This window comes from Melanostigma gelatinosum (assembly GCF_949748355.1).
Source record: "Melanostigma gelatinosum genome assembly, chromosome: 17".
In the NCBI taxonomy this organism is placed as follows: Eukaryota; Metazoa; Chordata; class Actinopteri; order Perciformes; family Zoarcidae; genus Melanostigma; species Melanostigma gelatinosum.
In genome coordinates, this window is record NC_136650.1 from 19,929,451 (window position 1) to 19,951,834 (window position 22,384).

At 42.5% G+C, this 22,384-nt stretch overlaps 1 protein-coding gene across 2 annotated transcripts in view; it reads right to left on the reverse strand.

Annotated features, from left to right (window-relative positions):
- The window catches only part of col22a1 (collagen, type XXII, alpha 1), a 45,466-nt gene extending 26,972 nt beyond the window's left edge, over positions 1–18,494 (reverse strand). The window contains exons 1-17 of one of the 2 annotated variants that reach the window (XM_079288320.1): positions 18,355–18,494; positions 15,212–15,360; positions 14,560–15,126; positions 10,830–10,910; positions 6,289–6,400; positions 5,732–5,855; positions 4,809–5,084; positions 4,586–4,666; positions 4,180–4,296; positions 4,023–4,067; positions 3,861–3,923; positions 3,593–3,631; positions 2,125–2,178; positions 1,962–2,015; positions 1,830–1,883; positions 1,282–1,335; positions 1,142–1,186 (exon numbers count right to left, since the gene is read on the reverse strand). In XM_079288320.1, coding sequence (XP_079144446.1) covers positions 1,142–1,186; positions 1,282–1,335; positions 1,830–1,883; positions 1,962–2,015; positions 2,125–2,178; positions 3,593–3,631; positions 3,861–3,923; positions 4,023–4,067; positions 4,180–4,296; positions 4,586–4,666; positions 4,809–5,084; positions 5,732–5,855; positions 6,289–6,400; positions 10,830–10,910; positions 14,560–15,126; positions 15,212–15,302 — 1,857 coding nt within the window. In that variant the 5' untranslated portion in view covers positions 15,303–15,360; positions 18,355–18,494. The remainder of the gene's footprint in view (positions 1–1,141; positions 1,187–1,281; positions 1,336–1,829; positions 1,884–1,961; positions 2,016–2,124; positions 2,179–3,592; positions 3,632–3,860; positions 3,924–4,022; positions 4,068–4,179; positions 4,297–4,585; positions 4,667–4,808; positions 5,085–5,731; positions 5,856–6,288; positions 6,401–10,829; positions 10,911–14,559; positions 15,127–15,211; positions 15,361–18,354) is intronic. The other variant, XM_079288321.1, reaches the window with a different exon arrangement.
- Between the last annotated feature and the right edge of the window lie 3,890 nt (positions 18,495–22,384).

Consider the following 22,384-nt stretch of genomic DNA (forward strand, 5'->3'; position numbering starts at 1 on the left):
CCGAGTTCCACGGTAATCCATTCAGTTAAGATATTTCCATCTGGTCCACAGCGGTGGACCGACGGGCCAGCATACAGAACCGTCCAGAAGAAGCGCTGTGGTTTCAGTCATCAAACATTACCATGACTTCAACCCCAGGTGCCTCCTCGAAACCACCTATTCCCTCAATCGCTTTACTGAGACAAGTACTTTTCCAGTCTTCAACTTCAGGAAATTGCTTACTGACTGACTGACTGACTGACTGACTGACTGACTGACTGGCTGACTGACTGACTGACTGACTGACTGACTGACTGACTGACTGACTGACTGACTGACTGGCTGACTGACTGACTGACTGACTGACTGACTGACTGGCTGACAGACGGCTCTAAACATCATCAGCATGTTCGAATGGAGCTTCAGTATGAACTTGCTGCACATCCTCATGTCATATGGCAAAGTCATTATTCCATGTGTACTGCTTTATACAGGCCCCTTGTTAAAGTTGACATCTCAGCACGACACAAAAGCAAATCAACTGTTTCTCATATCCTTTTACTCAATATGTTACTTGTAGCCTAGTGCCACTGAAATATTGATCGCAAAAACATCTTGAAAACTTGACTTCCGTTGGAGATCATTGTGATGCTGGGAAAGAACCTTTCACGGATTTGTTAGAAGTCTGACTTGCATTCTAACGCCATCGCGATGGCTAAAGAGGGGAGGTGTTAGCAGCTCGGAGGAAACTTCAGACATCAACAAAGCTTCAGTCGGCCTGAATGAGCTGGACGATAGCCAAACGCCCCCACAGGATCCCAGACAGGAAGTGTGGAGAGTGAATCAAGGAAGCCACATCTGTTTGCACGATTACTCCCCTCAGCTCTCTGTTCCTCTGAGAAGACTTGCCTCTGTCAGAAGTTAACTCTGTGGTCAGGGCTCTTTGCAGTTTGAACTCTATTCTGCACAGGTTCAAGCTAACATACATGGTTCAACTCCTGGGACATGCTGGTGAAACATGGACAGTAAAAATAAATGTGTAACCCAGCAACTACTATTTTTTTCAAGTGCTTTTGACGCTGAACCCCTATCTGCTGCAGTATATGTGGATCTATCACTTTTGATTTATTTATATCAAAGAACGTAGTGCAGAATTACTTACCCAGGCTCCCGAAGTTCCTTTTTCTCCTTTTCCACCTGATTCACCCTACAGCAAAATGCAGCAACATTATAATATAATTCATTTGATAATTTATCAACATCAGATCTTCACTCGGTGAAGTGCATTCAGATCATACTCACAGTGACACCTTTTGGACCTGGGGTGCCAGAAATTCCTTCATCCCCCTGAATTCCCTAAAATAAATTGAGTAACATTCTGTTAGCGGGAGTTTTTTAGACTTGGCCCTCTTTCTAACAGTGACATTCCCTTATCCCCTTGGATAAACATGTCACATAAAGCCTGCTGCAGATTAGACACCATATTTGAAAATTAGAAATGCTAAAATGCTTCTTTTAGAGTGTTCACCTTCTAATACACATTTGGATATTTTTGGACGGCAGCATTTAACTAATTGAGTATTCTCTGTATTGTATCAAAGGGGGCAATCAGTCCCTCCTGTCCTGGTTCTAGCAGCCTGTCACAGTCCACTGACCGAACCTGAGCCAACACCCTGCTTCCTCCCCCTCCTGGCTCTTTCCCCAGCTGCTGCTTCGTGCAAGGGAAAGGCAACCAAACTGCCCCCTTTTTCACAGGAAATCGATAACGGGCTGAGAGGTAATTGTCCAGAAAAATGAATGTACGGCCATTAAACAGAACAAGTGTGTCTGGGAAGACCACATTCACAGACCTTTTGTCCAGCTTGACCTGGCAGCCCTGGACCACCAGCCAGTCCTGCTCCACCCTAAACATGGATGAAAACACACATATTAGCACAAGTGTTGCAAACCTTGACTGAAATATCAAAACATTTATGCCTTACTTTGTCTCCGTTGTCTCCAGATAAGCCATCGATGCCTGGCACACCACCAAGTCCCTGTCAGATGATGGGAAACACAAAATGAATACCAGAAGAGCATGTGAACGTTTTTCGATTCGACATGTTAAAGAAATCCGCCACATGTCCGGGTTCACAAGTGCCACACCTTCTCTCCTTTTTGTCCAGGAGCACCTGTCAACCCTATCCTGCCTGTATCACCCTGTGAACAGAAGGCAAGTGTTTACTTTGCTCTGTCAAACATGAGCATGCAGGATGGCCGGTAACACAGGAGACGATGGCGTGCTGTCAGAATATCAACCTGCTGGCATCGCAGAACGAGATTTAGTGCATGATGGTCGGAGGGTTAATGTAGAACAAAAGTTCGAGAGGAATTCATGGATTTCATTCTTTGAACAGTGATACATACATTTGGACAAAAGACAGGCGTTAATATCACACAGAACACAAAGAGTTACACACGACACGATACACAGAGAAACTTTTGAGTCAATGTTTGGGAGCCGGAATGTGCTAACAGCTGTCGTCACCTTCACCAAGACCCACTATGGTCTGGTCACACGGCCAACCAAAGACTCAAGGAGCGATGGCTTTCCATTGGCTTCACAGTGTTGCACTTTTGGTTTGAACACTGATGTCATAAGCTACACCAAGGACTCCCTTGGAATTCGAAGGCTGGACTGAGTGAAAAGTAATAGCAGTTAAATTACACAGCACCACGAGGTTTTGCCCACCGCAAGACTTCCCTCTGCTTCATAAACCACTTTACAAGTCGCAGAAGGTCGCCCTTTAATTATTTTTGGAGCTTTTATCGTTTTAACACACGTCATTTCATGCATCACAGAGATTAGGAGAAAGGCCCATATGACGAAGAAGACATTATCAACAACAACACTGCTACGTGGGGAATTGCCCGCCATTGTGGGCTAAAGATGCAATTAGAAGCAATCAAAGCCGCATGAATTCACTTTCGCCCGATGCGACTCGATGACCGACGCAGCCGCTTGGAGTCGCCTTACGTCATGTTTCCGCATCAGCTTTAGAAAAGTTTGCGACAACAAATTGCAGCAACAAATAAACCTGTATTATTTAAAAATGATTACAGATGCATTTTTACAACTATCACAACCAAAGTAGATAACACAAGTGAGAAGACGTCTCAGCTTCCAGACCTCTTGGGGCCATTTTTAAGTGTCCCTCTCTGGACAGCTTGAATGATGCAGACTCAGGATTTTGTCTCAAGGAATAGATTATACTGTGAGACTTCCAGCTGGCAGTGGCAGGCAGCACAGAGGCTGTGATTTGAACAGACTTGGTGGGCATCTGCGTAGGCCTGCCCTCTCGTCTACATATCCTCTGTGGTAACCTGTCCTCTAATTCTGACAATCACAGCTGTTTCAGCATTTTCCTACACACTCCCTGACAAAAAAAGAGTCAAAGTAATATAAATATACATAAACTACCAAAATGGAAAAAAAAAACATAAAATGAAAGAGAGGAAAAAAGAAAGAATAGAAAATAGAGGGAGAAATTACAAAATTGTGTCCAAGATGTACATGCATATGAAATATGCACGGAGACAAACATGCAGCATCAGGAAGAGCAGGTGTACTTACCTTCTCAGCTCTGTCACTTTCGACAGAGACTACTTTGCCCTGCAAATAATTCATCGATAAGGATCAATTATTCTCGAGGCGGCAAGAAAAGCAGAGATAATAGCTGGAAGGCATGCAATCTGAAATAAATGAAATGTGTATCATAGTGCATCTACAGAAAGGCATTACAACACTGAACATGATGTGCTGAAAATCAATCAATTCGCTATTATCTCTCCGTTAAATGGAAAATCACGCTTGTAAATGTGCACACTTTAATTTTTCATACAGTTTCTCCTTTTTCTCCTCTGATTCCTTGAGCTCCGATGGCGCCCTTAAGGCCAGTGTCACCCTAAAAATGTAAGTTCACAAAGTAAACAAACCACTCTGTAATGAAAACTGTAAGCTTTTGTTGCACACAAACGAGTACTTAAAAGCAACTGTAGATGACCTTTCCACCCTTAGGACCTGCCACACCGGGCGCACCGATCTCTCCCTGTGAGAAAGGAAAATACAGAAGTCTTTCGAAAGCCATTCAAGAAAGGATTCCCACTCATCTGTGAAAAGAATAGACGGGGATGAAGTCTGGTAGAATCAGCTGGCTTTACCGTATCTCCTGCAGGGCACGAACAGTTCACTTGAGGGCCTCTTTGTTGCTCCCCAGTAGTAGGTGTTGGAGCGGGGATTTCAATTGGGGGCGCCTCCGTCACAACTTTCTTGGCGCACTGAAAAGATTAAACGTATGGCAAAAGTAATGGTCAAACCAAAAAAAAGACTTAAAGCAGTGAAATACAACAGTAGTATTTTGTTGCTGTGCAAAATGAGCCTGGTTGTATGTCGGCTATAGAAAGTAACAAAGCCAGAAACAGAAAGTTCATGTTAACCTATCTAATTGTTTTCCAGCTAAAAATCGAACTGCTTTAAATTAGAAACTAGCTTGAGCTAAAGACAAGGCAGCTTACTCTGTTAAACCTGTAGTTACATCTACTTTTAGACACTGCCGAAAATACTCACAGGTCCATTGGGTATATCACAGCAGGTTTCCAGCTCTGCATGCTTGGAATCGCAGTAAATCATCATCCTCTGGAGGTCAAACTGCGCAGAAACAGACAGACAACTGATGAAATTATCAACGTGGAGGGTATTGGGAAATTTAAAATCTATTACAACCTCTCACAATGCTTTATTCCACTATAGGAGCGTAGTAAACAAGCACAGATGTGGGGCAAAGACTCACATCAATTGGCACACTGTCATACAGCCTCTTCCCGATCACCGTCTTCCCCTGGATATCAATGTCCTCCCTGTCTTCAATGGGCAGAGTCTGGATGTGTTTGCAGTCCAGGTACAGAGACACAGACTTGGCCTCCACGCTGAGGGCAATCTTGTGCCAGTTGCGGTCAAACAGGTTGTCAACTTCAGGGTTCTTGAACACAGTTCTGACGGCGTCTTTGGTCAGGCCGACAGCATTGTACTCCACCGCCTTGTTCTCACCGTCCAGGCGGATGGACACCTGACAGGACAGAGGCAGGACAATGTTAACGACGGGAGCTGAAAGATACAGGCCGACCGCTTCAGGGATGGAATGTACCCACGAAGGACATGTACTCAAGTAGTGTTCTGATTACAATTTTGAGGTACTTGTACTTTGTTTAAATAGTTCCATTTTCTGCGGCTTTGTGCTTTTAATCCAAACCGATACATTATGATGATTATGTGTATTATTATAGCTTAAGATAAGTATTTAGTGATTCCCATGGGGAAATTCACAAGCTACCCAGCAGCATATAAAGTGATTAAAATTAGCCCCACCGTTAACAGATGCAATATTAAACTGTATCCATTCATTCATCAATAATTACAACCCACAACTATAATATATCCGCATAGTGAGTACTTTGCTATTTATCATTTTGAATGTAGGACAGAAAGAAAACTTGTTGTCTGTGGAGTCAAATATGAAAGTTAAAAATCAAGCCGGAGTAAATCCGTCTTGACAGAAGTTAATACGACGTGTTCATGTTTTAATGTCAATGTTTTAAGAAGCATCGGATTAGTCAGTGAGCTGAGCCTATTCTGAGTTGACATTGTAATTGCTTGAATCCAGCCACACAGGCAGTTGCAGTCACATTTACGACTATTTACATTCGGCTGACCCACCTGTGGGATTCCATATTTGTCAAAAACCTGCCAGAGGTACCAATCTTCACGTCTTGAGGTTTTCCTGAATTTGAACGTCGTCACAAAGGCATATTCATCTGGCAACCCTTGAGGAAACACATCCCTGCAGAACAAAAGCACATTGTTATTGCGTGTATAAACGGTGCTTTATTTTACTGAGACACAGAGTTACAGTTTAGACTTTAATGTACAAACTCATAATGAAACACAGTGTCTATGTTTCACCTAGTAACCTGTTCGTCTGTATTACTGTTCCTTCTCTCCTAAGCAGAGTGACGTGGCATTATTCTTATGAAGAACGAAATATTTCTATACAGTTTTAACTGTAACACATGCTGATACATCTGACAAAAGCTCACGAAACATTATTTTGTATTTTTATATTTCGTTTATTTTCAGTTGGGGCCTAACGGCTCATTTCTACCCTCGTGTTCCCCGACAGGTTTCTCAGTCCATCACTTTAAATCACATCTTTAAAAATATTTAGAAGACAATGTACAGCTTATTGTTTGCAACATAACAGAGTGGTCACTCACTCTGTTTGCTGTACAATGGGCATGGTGCCAAGGCGAACGTAAGAACTTTGGCCTACGTCCTCTCTGGTTCCCAGAATATCTCTCACGTTGAAGTGCTCCATGAGGTTGAACCCTGCAGCAACACAGTAAAATAGCCCAGTTGGACTCAAGACAGCCTCTCACACACAAATAAATAAGCACACAGGGCTCTTAAGTCTTGAGGTAGGACTTTGTCAGAGTTCTTGGGTGCTGGGGTTTAATTGGGTCAGTCCCACCACACCCTGCAGCCACTGTGTATCACTGAATAACTGGACAATAGGGCCATTTCTTGGCAATTCAACATTTGTTTGATTTGTTGCCAGAGGGAAAAACTAGATGCCGTCTCTGTTAAGGTCTGCGTACGAGTCTCGAGAGTGTGTGTTGCCCTGCAGCGTGTGATTTGAAGTGGTGTAACCACAGGTCATATTTAGGTGGTTTGGAAAGGACACTCCCTTGTACAACAAACAAGCGCTGTAGCTATGGCAATGCCAGCAGGACGATAGCTTGTACAGCACTAATGCTGCCAGTTTGTCCGGCAGAGCTCACTGAAAGCTGGTGGTTACGTTGTCGTGCGACGAGCAGACTGTGCCACCAGTGAGCAGACAGGATGAGGACGGCCTCAACATATTCCCGCATGGCCTCAGTCACGAAAAAAAATCCATGAGAAGTCAGGTTTCCGTTGGGAATATTAGCACCAGCGCACTAATCTTCAGAAGAGGAAACGGGAACATGAAGGTGGTAATGTGAGAGTCGGGCAAAAGCTTAGTGGAGGTCATTAGAAATAGCCTTCAAACAGGTGGTAAGAAACACAGGCTGCCCATGTGTCATTAGCAACAGAGTAAAAAATAACCTTAAAAACAACAGCCATCATAACAGACCGAGTAACTGACTGGGTCATCTGTCACAGCTACTCTGTCTGTCTTGGATGAACTGTTAGAGATAGCAGATTATTACGCACTCACCACAGGAGGGAGACTTTCTGCTGCTTCCTACATGAACAAAACCTCTTTTGGGGGACATTTTTCATACACCTCCATTCATTTTAGATGCCATTTAATACACTTGCATCTTTAACAGCTTCCACATCTGGTGAGTAGATGGTGCTGTCTCTGCTTTGTCTCAAATGCACGACAACCTGTTTACCCATTTTATTTGTCTAACCAGGAACAAGATTAAAAAATAAATGCAAATGCAGTAGTCAAATTTCGTGTATGTGTAAAATGTATATGACAATAAAAATGGTTTCTTCTTCTTCTATCACCTGTTTGAAGAGTAAATCTATAAACTCACGAAGGAGAACTAGCATAATCGGAAAGTGTCAGACCTATTGTAGCTATGTTCTCTTATGGTATGTGTGATCTTTGGGCTTTTCAAAGTTTAAAACCGATCGACACACTTACACTTGTAAAAACATCTCAGGCTAAACACACGCAGCTAAAACGAAAGTCTGTTGAAATCTGCTGATAGAAACCTGGTTTGAAAGGGATTGGCTTATTTTGTTGAAACAGAGCAGGAGTCTAGCATTTCTACAGTGACCGGTGGTAATAATTTGGGAAGTGAAAAGGTCAAGCAACTTGACCTTTTCACTTCCCTGAGTGACGCTACACTGAGGGATGTTTTGCTGCTCATCAGCGCTCGCTGACGGGTTTGCTCGAGGAAGCCGTGCAGCTGTGAGCCTCGACTCTCTTTGTCACCATGCTTGCGTCGTGCACATTCGCTCACCGCGCCGTTTCTGCGGCTGTCGCGGGGCCATCGCAGCACAGAGCTGTAATTTGGACTGGCAGCGGATAGCATATAATCAACCCCAAAAGTTATTTTGGACGGCCCAAAGAAACGACCAATGGGGTGTTCTGCGGGAAAAGCCAGATGAGTTCACTGACTGGGAAAAGGCAAACGCATACACACGGCATTCTTTTGATCAGAGCAGATGGCAGCGGTTGTGCAGTAGATAGTGAGCACATGAGCCGCAAAGACGCTGTGCAGCCTCCTGCGTGTGCTCGGTACCCTGAGGGGGCCATGATAAACACAGGGCTGACTCAAACCGCAGGTCTCTTGGCTGTCAAATCGTAATCAGCGGCAAAATAGTCTTGACATTTCTCACGGAGAGTTGTACTCTCTGCACCAGAGTAGAGGACATTTGTTGGGTAATTATAAGTGGGAGCTTACAGCTTGTTGTAAAGAAAAACACTGTTTGTCTTGTTCTTCTCTGTAGACAGGTTCTCTATGTGCTTCCCCACAATTTGAAAGAAAAGCACTTTACTCAAATAAGTTTGACAATGTAGCTGTGTCTTTAAGTGAGGCCACAGTTACAGACTTACAGCACTTTGGGAAAACCCCGGACATCTTTGTGATGTCAGGGAGCTTCAGACCTCAGACCGCCGTTTGATAGCAGCGGTGAAGGCCGAACGCAGGTTCAGGCTCTGAGATGCGAGTACGACACAACTGTCAATGGTCAATTGAAGAAATATATTTTAGCTGGGGACCTGCTGTGGCCTCTTCATGTTCTCGTGGTGGTTCTCTGTGAGAACCATTATAATATAGAAATCCACTTAAGTTACACCATGACAGCAGCTAAGGATTTAAAATGATGATATTGGCTCTTAGGCAGCACCATTGCATTTGTCGTGTTGGTAGCTAAATGTAAAATAAATATAAATCAGTGTAGTGCGGAGTATATTTATGTTAGCGTTTGGTTGTGAGAAAATGTTTTCTCATCTAATTTCCCAGTGGAACAAGACTTGGATCGGAAAGACAAACAAAACAGCCCGAATGATTTATTCCAATTAGAGTGCTTACAGCACATCCAACACAGTGGTACATCTGTGTCAGGAAACATCAGTGGTTTTCAGTGATTTATCTAAAGTTTGTTCCAATTCCTGTGCAGTTTAGAGGAAAAGCCATAATAATACTGACGTCTGTGTGGAGTTTGCATATTATGTCTCAATGGATTTCCTCCAAGTGCTCTTGTTTCCTCCCTCAAAATGAATATATTCATGTTAGATATAATTAGAAACACCAAATAGGCTGTAGGAATGAATGTGCTTGTTTTGGTTTTCAGCCCTATGACCCTGCCTCTCACCCAGTGCATGCTGGGATAGGATCCAACCCCAACAACACTGTAAACCAAATGGATGGATTGTTCGATTTGTGGATCAATGTTCATTATTCCTTATTATATTGTATTTGTTACAGGAATGCCCACTTCCATCACAATATAATGATGCTTCAAAAAATGTCATCGGTCCGGGTTTCACTAAGTTGTATTGACAGGGGAAGGTTTAAATGTTGTATGGACCTTTATAGCCGGACAACACTACGTTTCTTAAGAAACACAAACTAATATTTTTTGGGGAAAATAACTGAATACTGGCACAAGAGAGTCCATCAACTAAATGTCAGCAATTTGCTATGAAAGACGGCGTATCAGTTCTCACAGATTATCAGGTAAATGCCAGACGAATTGCAAATTGAGAGTCAAACCTTAAAACACAGCTTACACTACTCTGACATCTCTCTTTCCATGATGTTCAACGTAGCAGGAGTCCTAACAGTCACGCCAGTGCATCTGTTTTTTCTCTTCGCGTGATGGATGTGGGTGGGAGACGCAGACAGGAACTCAGATCCCCCAAAAGACACTCTTATAACAACATCCGACCTTTCTGGTAAAACACTATATGCAAGAGTTCTCAGAAACCTTTACCACAGCAGTTTGGAATTTATGAAATCAAAACATCAAATGGTGGAGGACTAGTAATGCGCTTTACTTGATAGACGACTAGTTCTACAGCTGAACATGAAAATCAAAGCAGCATTTAAAGGAACAAGGTGTGTTTGCAAGTTTTCCCTCCTAAAAGGAATAGTTTGACATTTTGGGAAATACGCTTATTAGCTTTCTTGCTGAGAGGATCATGTCTGCATAATAAATGTGAAGCAGAGGGAGACAAGTAGCTGGATGTTTCGAAACTTTTCAAACTTTAAATTAAAAGATATTTCTCTGTTAATGAGTGAGCTTTTCTCAGCAAGAAAGCGGAAAAGCCTATTTCCCAAAATGGGACTTAGGGACCAACTTTTTGGTGTGATTGATTAAACAGTTCAAGCAACTTTGAAAGGCCAACAAATAGATTTTCATATCATGGAAATGGCTGCTGTTTACTTTAGACAAAATACATCTACAACACAGCAGCATTAGTTTGCAAAATAAGCTGTGACTAGTGGGAAAAATGTGTGTAAATTCAAGTCTGCCAGCGTTTCAGTATGTTGAGCTTTTAGAATGGCTGCTTAAAACAAGACAGAAAATGAATGTTGCAGAAAAGTAATACTTTTCAAGTCATGAATAAAACCAATTTCCAACCAGATCGAAATAGAGGACATTGTGAGTGAAAACTGTCTAAATCTTTGCGTTTCTCCTCATGTAACAAAGCAGAATGTAGGAAATGCTTTGAAAAACACAGAGCTGACTTTGTGGTGGACAAGTATTGCCAGCGCTGCATGTCGGCGTTATAAAAGCAGCAGTTTGCACATACCTGGAACCTCTTCAAGACCATAACTGGTGCTGTTGGGCTTAAACCGATCAGGTTGAATCTTCATGTTCGGACACAAGACATCTGAGGAGAGAGGGCAATAGTTCAGTGAGACATGCTGTAAATCAGGATGCAATGATCTTCTGGGAGCACAGGTTAGGCATGTGACTCTGTCATTCTGAAACCTTATGAGGGGTCAGATGGAAAAAAAGCTGTGAATTGTTGGATTGTTTTTGGAAATGGTGATCTCATTGGAACACAGTCTCTGGACTGATATGTGATCTGAAGAGCACCAGTGCAGACAGACTGTCATTAATCTCTCCTGTTTGAAGTCTGGGGAGCGGAGTGTGTGGTTCTACATGAGCATGAGGCACCTCCATAGCCTCAGGGAGCAGCAACAGTTTTATATTTCCACACACACATATTTCAGTCATGGTGATGACATTGAGAAAGGCAAAACAACTCAGTTTACGTCTTTATTGGCAGGAGGGGTATTTTCTATCTGTGTCAAGATGCCAGCTTCCCTGCTCAAGAGCGCATATGTGGATCCTGTTCAGTTTATTAGATGTAAACATTGGAGAGATTGACACTTTATTCGGGTCAGTTCAACTAAATGACACAAAAACAACAAACATATTTTGTCACTCGGAGGTGGTGAGTCGAGGTTGCTGCCGTCTTGGACGCGTTAGCAGCATGGCTGGATGGCAGTGTCATTTGGTGGCTTCACCACTATGGTCCAGATAGAAACTATTGCAGGGATCGACATGAAATTTGGTACAGACAACCATATCTCCCCCGGGATACATTTCAACAACTATTTGTTTTCATCTAGGACGATAATCAGTTTCACATTTAACTGTCCAATTCTTTGTTTTATGACCAAACACCTGCAAAACAAATGGCATTCCATCTGCCTCAGCTGTACCTTATGTTTAGTGTCACTAACCAACTGCTAGCATGCTATTATGCTACATTTTAGAAGGTGAACATGGTAAACATTACACCTGCCACATCAGCATTTTAGCATCGTCATCGAGAGCAAGTTAGCGTGCATGTTTTTAGCATTAACCGAAAGAGCTTCTCGCACGATCATTGACCCCAAGTCACGTTTGAATGCAATTTTCCATTTTGAGCACAACGTGAGAACAATGAACAACATTTCGATTTCATTTGAGTGTCGTGAGAGATCCGGGTAAAAAAAACAACGAAACTATCTGCAGCTTTACCCTTTTTATCACGTAAGGCTTTTATCTGAGAATACATCCCATTTATCAATCTAAATGAAGGGCTGAAACAGAGGAAAATGTCCTATCCCCACTAATTAATTGGTGAATTTGCACAAATGAAAGACAAATCTCATCAGTCTGTTCTAAAATAACTTTGATCTGGTCCCCTGCATTCATTTTACAACTGACAAGGTGAATTTGAATAGAACCTCCTCATCCATCCCACACAGGAAGATACACTTTCACATTGTTGATTAGGCATGACAGCAGGATCCTGTCATCAGTTTGTAATCAATCTGTTCAGAGAAACTTCTAATTCGATAATGTCAGCCCAACAATTTGTCTGTGTCATGACTGTCAGCCCGAAATATTATCTGAGGCCGAAAATATCACAGTGAGACGCTCCGACTTCCCGAAAAGATCGAGTATCTGTCAAACGTCTACTATCGAACCCTGCAATTTTCTCAAATCACAGCGATAAAAATCATCCTGTCGGAGTGGCTTTTAACCTTTGCGGTGTTCTTCATGAGCACAGCTCTGTTGACATGGCTTGTTTTTCTGTTCCATGCAAATCCCGGACCATGCCTAAGAGGAAAATCCAAGCTGCTAATGTACTGTCAGCACTTGCATACTCGTTAGTAATTCTACAATTATCTCCATTTCACATGTATCTCTAATTCCAGATGTATAGCGTGTGTTGTTTGTGTCTTCAGTTTGCCAGCAGTGACATTAAAGGAGCCTTTTTTTTCTTTCTTCTGTCTTTAAGTCTTTTTAAAGTGATAGTTGAAGATCTCAGAAAAGATGCTTGGTCTTTATTGTTCATAAAGCCAGCAAGTCTACCAAAAATGACCGTTCTGTGAATGAATGGAAGTGCGTCACTCTTTTTTTAAGACGGTGTTGTTGCACGGCCGTGCGACGCAGCATGCTGAAGCTGAGCTACTCCCTGCACTCGTGGCCCTGGAGCTATAATTTAGGAATCCGTCTGCGAGAATGGAAGCGATGTAAAACCTGCCTTTGGAAACGGATGTCTCAGACAGATTCACAAGCAAAAAGCTGGAGCATTTCACACCAAACAACCACCACTTTATTTTGCAGCTAGGCTCTGATACATTTGTTATTCTTACTATTACCCATGGTACCTGTCATCATAATGGCTGCTGTATCTTTTAAACACACTGCAGGTGTTAGACAGGAGCTTTGATAATAGAGTTCTCTGTCACTGGGATCATGTAAGTTCAAGTGTGTGAGCGAATGCGTTGGTAAAGCGAGGCCACACATGCTCTAATGAACCAGTGCAGAACATAATAAGTAGAGTCCGTTTTTAAACCTACGGATTAAAAGGTGAAAACATTCAACATGGACTTTGGAGCGGCTGCACTGCACCCACATGAAACATTGGAGCTATAATTTTCTGGGTGAAAATAACTCGGATTGCTCGCTGAGCCAGTTGCGCTGACCACTGATATACTTAGAGACTCACTTGTGGTGATTTTAGAGATTAGAGAAAGAAAACATTGGAACTTTCTGTCTGTGTAAATGTAGACCTTGGTTAGTGCTACAGAGCTCTGAAGGTGCAAGCACAGCATGTTTTATAATATATAACCTCATCATATAACCTGCATTATTATTTGACAGATTCAATATTTATGGAGTCAAGGAGCAAAGTCAGAGGCCATTGGCTTTAAAATGAGTGTCTCTGCAGGATGGTATGTCCTTAAAAAAGAATAAAGGAGTTTCAGAGTCTGCATCAAAACTTCCTTTCGAATAATCTCTAGTTCTGACTTGCCAAACATGACAATTTACAGCCAGATTAAAAGTGAGATTTGTGAGTTTGTCTTTGCTCATCTGTGCACTAAACCATGTAATCATGTCTTTCCGTTTTTGTATTTAGTTTGTGGGTAAGACTTATGGAATCCTTTTCTTTCTTGTCTGGCTAATTTTAGGCAGGAATTTAAGTGTTGGAGTGCAAAGCATCCATCTTCTCCGTGAAAACATTCATGCACAGACATTTCTCCACTTCTCCTCACAGCTACCGGACAACATGAAGCTCTATGTTTGAGCTTATTTCAGCTCATTCATTTGGCTGTGTAAGATACTTTCTAAGCCTGTGTGCATGTGTTGAAAGATTGTCTCGGCAAACTAAGAGGAAAAAACAATGAGGTTAGCTTAAGACAGGCTTTCCAGTGCTAAACACCTCTGCACAAAAGCAGCAGTCAAATAGGCAGCTAACCCACAGAAATGTCTTGGTTCGAAAACTGTCATCTACAGCCCCCTCACACGCTTCATATTCAGTTAGAGAGAAGCTATGATGACACTGTATGCATGAGCTCTTTGTGGTTAGGGGTGGGGTTCTGTGGTTAGGGTCTTTCCTCCATGTAGCGCTTATAGGTTAAAATAGGAGTCCAATTTGATTAAGTGCACGTTCAGGGTGAAGCAGGCTCTTCAAAGTGAAGCTTCAAACAGAAGCCATGTGGCATGCAGTGTGAGTGAAGTGTTGGCTGACTTACTCTCGCAGAGCCTCCTCCTCAGCCTGCCTCTGATCTTGTCAATGGCATTGAAGTCTGTCACATGGAAGACGTGGGCATTCTTTGGCTCGGCCGCAATCTCTTCCAGCTCCACCTTCAGCGCCTCCCCGATGCCCACAGCAAACATCCTGATGCCAGCTTTGGCAGCCGCCTTAGAGGGCTCCAGAACATAATCCTGGCTTCGGCCATCTGTGAGAAGGATGGCCACCCTCTGAATGCCTCTGGCTGTCGGCCTGGCTCCGTTTCGCTCCGTGAAGATGTTGGTGGTGGTGTAGCCGATAGCATCCCCGGTCATTGTATTTCCCCCCAGGTAGCGTATGCTGCGGGCAGCTTGTTTCACATCCTCCAGGGTTCTGTGTTTACCCAAGGTGAACTCGGTGGTGGGTCTGTCACTGTAGCGAACCACAGCTACTCTTGTCTTGTCTGGTGCCACATCGAAAGACTCGACAATGTTGGCCACCCATTGCCTGATTTTCTCAAAGTTCTCCTTTCCAACGCTGGAAGATGTATCCAGGATAAACGCCAAGTCATAGTGGACATTTTTACATCCTGCCATGAAAACATACAGGAGGATTTAGTCACATGCAGTCAACATGAGCGCTTTATAATGGAATATTCAATCTAATTGTTTTACCTGCCCTCTGAGCTTCTACTCTCTCGCCGCAAAGAGTCAAAGCCAGGATGACCAAGTTCAAGGTGATCCTAAATCCCAGTCGTAATTCCATCTCTGCCTTGGTTTGGTTCTGTTTCGTTTAGCTTATTACCACCATCAAGCTGTTCAGTCTGTGGAAAGATCAGTGGAAACATCAACAATTCACTATTCTTCTAAAAGGTACTGCAGTCAGTTATTTTGAAAATATACAAGAGACTTTTCAGATATTTTAAAATCGAAATCCTGCTTGACAAACAGGATTTGTGATCATTTCTCTCCAACAGTGAAACCAAAGTGGGTGATGTACTTCCTGTAGTGCAGAGAGATTGCCTCCTACAATGGCTGCTGCCACATCTCTTTTGAGTAGGGACTTGTGGAAAGCTGATCTGAGATTGCATTTGTCACTTTATGTGTATAAATCTGGGGCTCCAACAAGAAGAAATCTCATCTCATCCCGCCTATTGTCCAGTATTTATATTGTCCCTTGTTTCAATTTCTTTCTGGCATAGAAGCTTGCAAGAGAGAACCCACTCTCAAGACGTGATGATTGAAACCTTCGACTGAAACACACATCCCTCTACAGCAGCAACAGAACACTCCATCCAGAGACAAATTGTCAAAGATTGTTCGAACTTATTTATTTATTTATTTTTACAATCGCCACTCACAAAACAGTAAAAGAACAAAGTTAGGAGTGTGCTGATGTTGCACTGGATGATTTCACCACACAGATGTTTTAAAATGTGAGATTCGCGCAGGTATCTCTAGTTGTCATTTGGAGCTGCTAAAGTGAAATCTGTGCAGCTTTGACCAACCAGCATGTTGCGAAGGGCCGATTAGTCTCTGTTGGATTCATTTATGAGGCTGTTGTGCCTGGGTGGCACTGACAGAAACCTGTCATATAAACACAAAACTATTCTTATTGTACACCAGTGGTTGCGACGCCTGCTTTTGTGGCCGATGTGTGACTGACCGTAGCCATAACATGGAGTCATCCTGACTGGGAGAGTGTTTCATTGCGGGGGGGTCACTGGGGGAGGTTGAGGAAAGTCTGAGATATGCACAACTTGTAAAGCAATAATACGAGAGAAGTGCTTTACCGTCCTTTAACGATACTACTCTTGTATCTGTTCATTAATATGAAGCTGGACCCAGACGACTGTTAGCATAGCTTATCATAAAGACTGGAAACAGGGACAAACAGCTTGCCTGGCTCTGAACATGTTTTATATTGTCTGCTTAATATGCAAAAAAAACTGAAGGGGAAAAAACAGCTAATTGCAGTTTTATGGGGAATTGCGTGCCAGACTATTTCTTGGCCAAGAGCTGTGAAGGCCCCAGGAGCGGAGTTGGACTGTGAAGCGATTTTGGCATCGCGGCCCTACCTGGTATTCAAACTCCTGCACTCATCACGTGACGCACACTGGCCAAAAAACAATCATTGGAAAAGGAGCGGCTGTAAAGAGGTGACTACTCATTTGGGAAGTCTAGAGGAGCCGCATGATTCGATTTGATCAATTGTTAGATCGATTGTTTGCGCCGAGTGAGCAACTTCCCAAGGAATGAATGAGGCACCATCTTTGAATCAGGTATCCATTTTTTTCTCAATACACTCCTAAGTGACTCTACTTGCGACCATGAAAAGAAGTTCACCACAACATCTCCCATGAAATTACATGTTCTCATTTTTACACATTGTCTATTTTAAGCAATAACTGGCCACCCAAAATGTTGTGCTTTTTGCGGCAGCAGAATGTGAGCTGGACAGACACAGAGGTGCACACTTATTCATGGACGCACACAAGCACACACACCACGCGACCTATCGCATGATCTTCCTGGCAGAGATAATAATGACAACAATTATAATTCAATTAATAACAAGGGGTCAATAATTGAGCTTGGGTGTGTTTAAGTAAGGAAAATGCGAGAGCAAGGCTAGATGTTTCCCCTTGCCTCAAGTCTACACGAAGCTAACCGTCTTCATTCTGAAGTTTTATATTTAACCAATAACAGGTATCAATCTTTTCATTGAATTTTTCTCAGCTAATAACTCAGTTTTCCAAAATGTTGAGCTGATCCTTTAATCGGGGGGGGGGGGGGTTGTATTATATCATATAAATTACAGCTAAAACGTTTTAAGCTCCAACTATACTGTATTGTTATTAACTGATGCATTTCTCCTGGTTTAAAGATATATATGTTGCATATTTTAGACTTTTTAGGTCAGTGGACAGTGGCCTACAATGAAGTAGTGTGTTGGAGTAGTTAGAGCAGATAATTATTCAGGAAATGGTCAATTTTCAAACAGCAACCTGTTGACTGTGGCCTATATACCCAATGGAGTCTGCTTTATTCACTGTCGGCAAAGCAAAGTGCTTTGGCCTCCAGATTTAAGTTTCCTTATCTGATTCTCAATTGGGCTATTTCTGCTACTTTACTGATGCTATTAATGAATAGAATAGGAAAGCTGTAGCTGAAACACTCCAATTGCCCCAATTAGTGAGCTTTTAAAATTTAAGAAATTCAGCCCAGCGAGACTTCAGTGAAAAAAAAAAAAGAATCTCAGCAGCCCAACGAAAGCTGCTGAACATCATTTAGATTCATCCCCCTAATCCTCTTTACCCAACTTTGCACAAGTCTAACATTTTCGAATTTGTCTCCCTTTCATCTCTGATCACATTTAAATACACTGCATGTCTCTCTCAGTGCTGTGCTGGATCAATCTGCAGTAATACAGGCAGATAGAGTATCCGAGGTAAAGCTAAAGACAAGCTGGATCGCCTCTGTCAACATCTGAACCTGAGGCCAGATTTCTTACAAGCTGTATCTGTATCATCGAGGCCTGTTTCCACTTCCTCTCTCAATGGTAGACCTGGGACTGCAATGTAGATGTCTATAACAGAAGCACCACGTTTGTCATTCCCACAATGTCAAAAACAGAAACAGTGGTTTTTTTCCATGTGCAACCCAAGCAGAATGGAAAAAAAGTCTGTTCACTGACAGTGCACCTGAACAGCATGTGGATTCAAAACTGATAAAGAATAAACACAAGTGTTTTACAGTAAGTTTTTATAAGAAGATAGCGGTGACAGATGGGTCATTTTATGATGCCGTTTTCTTACCTGGCCTGTCACTTGTTCGTCAGCAATTCTGAGGTGTGTCTCTCACTCTGCCTCCAGCAGTCACACCCTGAATCAGCACCGAGGCAGCATCATTATCAAGTGACAATAATCCGAGATACCTCCACTCCGCCACAAATCAAAATGAGATTACCATTTAATCCAGGGTGACAGTCCAGGGTACAGTGTTGTTAAAAAGTGAGGTGAGCTTCAGAAACCTTGTGGATGGGTGGACAGAGTGGGAGGGAACTGTGACAGGGGAGAAAGTGTAAGGTTTCACTGGGGGATGAAGTGGCTTCCACTGTTCTTGACTGGGCTGTGCTCACATAAAAAAAAAAAAGGCTGAGAGGCGCAGCCAATTATAGACGCAACTTTCTGGATATTTTTATCCTTTTATTTTCTCTCCTTTATGGCTGCGCCCATCTGAAGTGTTGCCCTCAAAGAAAAGGCACTGCCTCTGGCAACCGCCTCAACCCTCCGGCCTTTGCCACTGTGATAGCCACAGCGGAGCCGCCCTGGGGCTGGTGGTGGTGGGCCGGGCCGCGTTGGCTTTGTTGTGGAATATTTCTATGAAAAGTCGGGAGAAGAGTGTCAAAGTGTTATCAAATCAATGTCAAATGAAACAGAGTCTGGATGAACGATCAAGGTTGTAATAGTCAATTTATTTGCTTGCAAGCAAAGAGAACACTATCCCACAGACACATCACGTCATCTGCAGGAGGTGCTCTGAATAACACAGTCAGATGCATGTCTTGCAAGCAAAGAGAGCACAGTCTCACAGACACATCGCCGTCATCTGTTAGAGGTGCTCTCACAACATAGTCAGATACATGGACATTTATACTGCTTCCTTTGATTGGGTCACTGTGACCCAATCAAAGAGTTCAGATACAAGAAATACAGATTCTGAATAAGCCTGTTTTACCATCACACATCACATATACATACAGAGGGTCATGCTCTTCAGCTGATGCTCAGCAGGAAGTACCGTAATCTAGACCTGTGTGTCGCCGTCTTTGAAGACAGAAACAATGCACAGGAAAACAGATAACAAGATAACAGATAACAAAAACAAGACACCTGGATGCAAAACTGATAGAATCATCTACTCAAATAGGTTTTGTGCCTGCATTTTTAAAGACTTACATTCTTCAATCCTAAAGCATAAGACCATGACATATTTTCCCATAACATTCCACTCTTTGATTACATAGTAATCACACAATATAGTAAAATATGTTATAAGGAAATTTCAATAACAACAGAAGTATTACCCAAAAGTATGATTTGAAAATACATCACTTGAAATATCTGAAGAAAAACAGTTCTTGTGAGATAAAAGATCCCATAAATGTAGCAGGCAATATAATTCAATTAACACAAAAGAATAAAAAGACAGAAATCAAAAACTGTTTTTTAGACCTGCGCATCAAAATCATCAAAGGAATCAGTGTCGCTGTCAAAGTCGTCCGCATAGTCAGTAATAGGAAACAGGTCAAGTTGTTGGTCGTTAGTTGCCACACGACAATACATAGTCAGCTGTTTGGCGAAGAGCTGAGAGATCATGTTTCAAGTTTTTTTTTTTTACTGCGGTGCGTCTGGTACAGTTATGCGTCGTTGAGTTGTCATTGTCTGAGTCAAAAGTCGTGTTGTTGCGCTGGTCGTGGTTGCTCTTCATCTTTGTTGTGCGTTCTCCTTTTCTTGTGTTTGTTGGCATAAACACGTGTCGAGAGGGGCTCTTCATCTTTGTTACTGTACATTACCAGGATCCTCTATATTGCTGAAGTCAGTGAATTGAGTCTGACTTGCTGCCAGTCAGACATGTCCTTCACACCAGTCCTGGGCTTGTACCATGTGGAAACATGTGGAAACATGTGGAATCCTCCGGAATCCTCCCCCTTTACAAACTCAGATTGTGTGGGACACAGAGAAACAGACAGCAGCAGTACTTTTTTGTCCAACAGACTCTTATTATACCATTATATCATTTCCACTTCTCTAAATCATCTAAATTCTTCAATCTCATTCGAATACATATGTGGGTGTGAGTGGTGTTTGTCTAGTATCTAATGTGTGTATTAAATGTACAAGTTTGTCATCTAAAGAATCTAAAGTTAACTCACCCTCTGTGTTGTATTTGTGTGCGCGTCGTTGGTCCAGCTCTGGTCTCACTCCGGTCCCTGCTGCACCCCCCTGATGGCTGATTGTCGAGCCCTCCCACCACTCCTTGTTCATGGAGCGTGAGCATCTGTTCCTCAATGTTCAAGCTGCCACATGTATGGCACACAAAGTCTTCAGTTGGTGTGTGTCAAAGTCTCAAAGTCTCTTTCAGCTTCCTCTCATGCCCTGATACATTATCAGCTGGGCATGCTTGCATCTGTGCTGACGAAACTTCTCTGTTGTCCGTTGTTGAACTGATCCTCATGTTCAGCATGCTGCATGTCACACAACTCTCTTGTGTGATGTTCTCCAGGCTTATGGATGGCGGAAAGCCTTCTGTAGATTTTGACGAGTCTCGTTCGTCTTCTTCATCCTCGACGTGTTGAGTGGTGGGTGTCGTTCAAGTTGTTTGTGGCTGGGGAGCATACAGCAGGAAGCGGAATCCCCAGACCAGGACCAAGGACTAAAAATCAACAAAACAAACAAAACAAAACAGCTGCCGAAAGTTCAGCAGTACATGTTAGACAACGTTGTCTCATGTAGAGATACAATTCTTAGATCTCTGTGTTTCTGTGTGTGCGTGCCTCTGTGTGTGTGCGTGTGTGTGTGTGTGTGTGTGTGTCTCCCCTGCATTCCTCTTGGACATCAACTTATTTGTATCTGCTTCACCTTTTTATTTCTAAGTCTTTGACTCGGTCTTTCTTCGTACATTTAATCTGTTTCAATTTACCTTCTAAATCCCCTCTTAACATTTTGAGCTTCGCGGCGCTCAATCAGCCGTTTTCAGGAAAACCAAACTCCTTTGACCAGTACGTGAGGCATTCTAAACACCAGTTTCCATATTTCTGTCGCATCATATCAATTATTGGGCCCGAGGGCGCTGTGCTTTTACTATCTTTACCACCCATCTTTCAGGCGTGGATACGTTAACGTTACCTTTACAGTACAGTCGTCACCATACAGCGTATGTTTATTCTCTCGAAGGAAAACTTTTTGCAAAAAACCTCGTTTGAAACTCACGTTATGTTGTGGAAAATCACGATTCTTATGTCAAACTTGTTTGAAACTCACGTTATGTTGTGGAAAATCACGATTCTTATTTCAAACCTATTTGAAACTCACGTTATGTTGTGGAAAACCACGATTCTTATTTCAAATGTTATTTGAAGTTCACGTTAGTTATTTATCACGATCTTATTCTATCAGTATAGAATTCACGTATTGGCGCACGAATCTTATTCTATCAATTGCTTTAGTAGAATTCACGTATTTAGCGCATAACAACGGTCTTACAACAAACCTATATCTGTAGTCAAGCGATCTGTGTCTACGATCACCGTATAACACAATCCTGTCTTCTACGTAAAAGCGTGCAAATAGTGATATGCCAGAAAATGAAAAAGGGAGTTTACATGAACCACATTCGTAAAACGAAACCACGAACGTCAAAAACAATTGTTACCCAAATAATAAAAAATAAAAAAATGACTACTTGACCATTCATCTGTGTCTGTTAAATCATATGACCTTAGTATAATTTTACCATTACTTTTACAATTGGAATTTTAACTTTCTTACCCGATATTGTAGAAATTAATTCTTTTTCGTTGGATTCGCGTGCCGTCAATCAGAAACTCCCTCAGGTCTGCCGGCTCTCTCTCTCTCGGCCAATGAGGTATAAGACAGGAAACTACAGTTGTGGATTCCTGGGAGAGGCCTCTCCTCCGGTCAGTCCCTCTGGAGCTCTGACAGACAGACAGCGAATCCTGCCGACAACGCCAAATTGTTGTGGAATATTTCTATGAAAAGTCGGGAGAAGAGTGTCAAAGTGTTATCAAATCAATGTCAAATGAAACAGAGTCTGGATGAACGA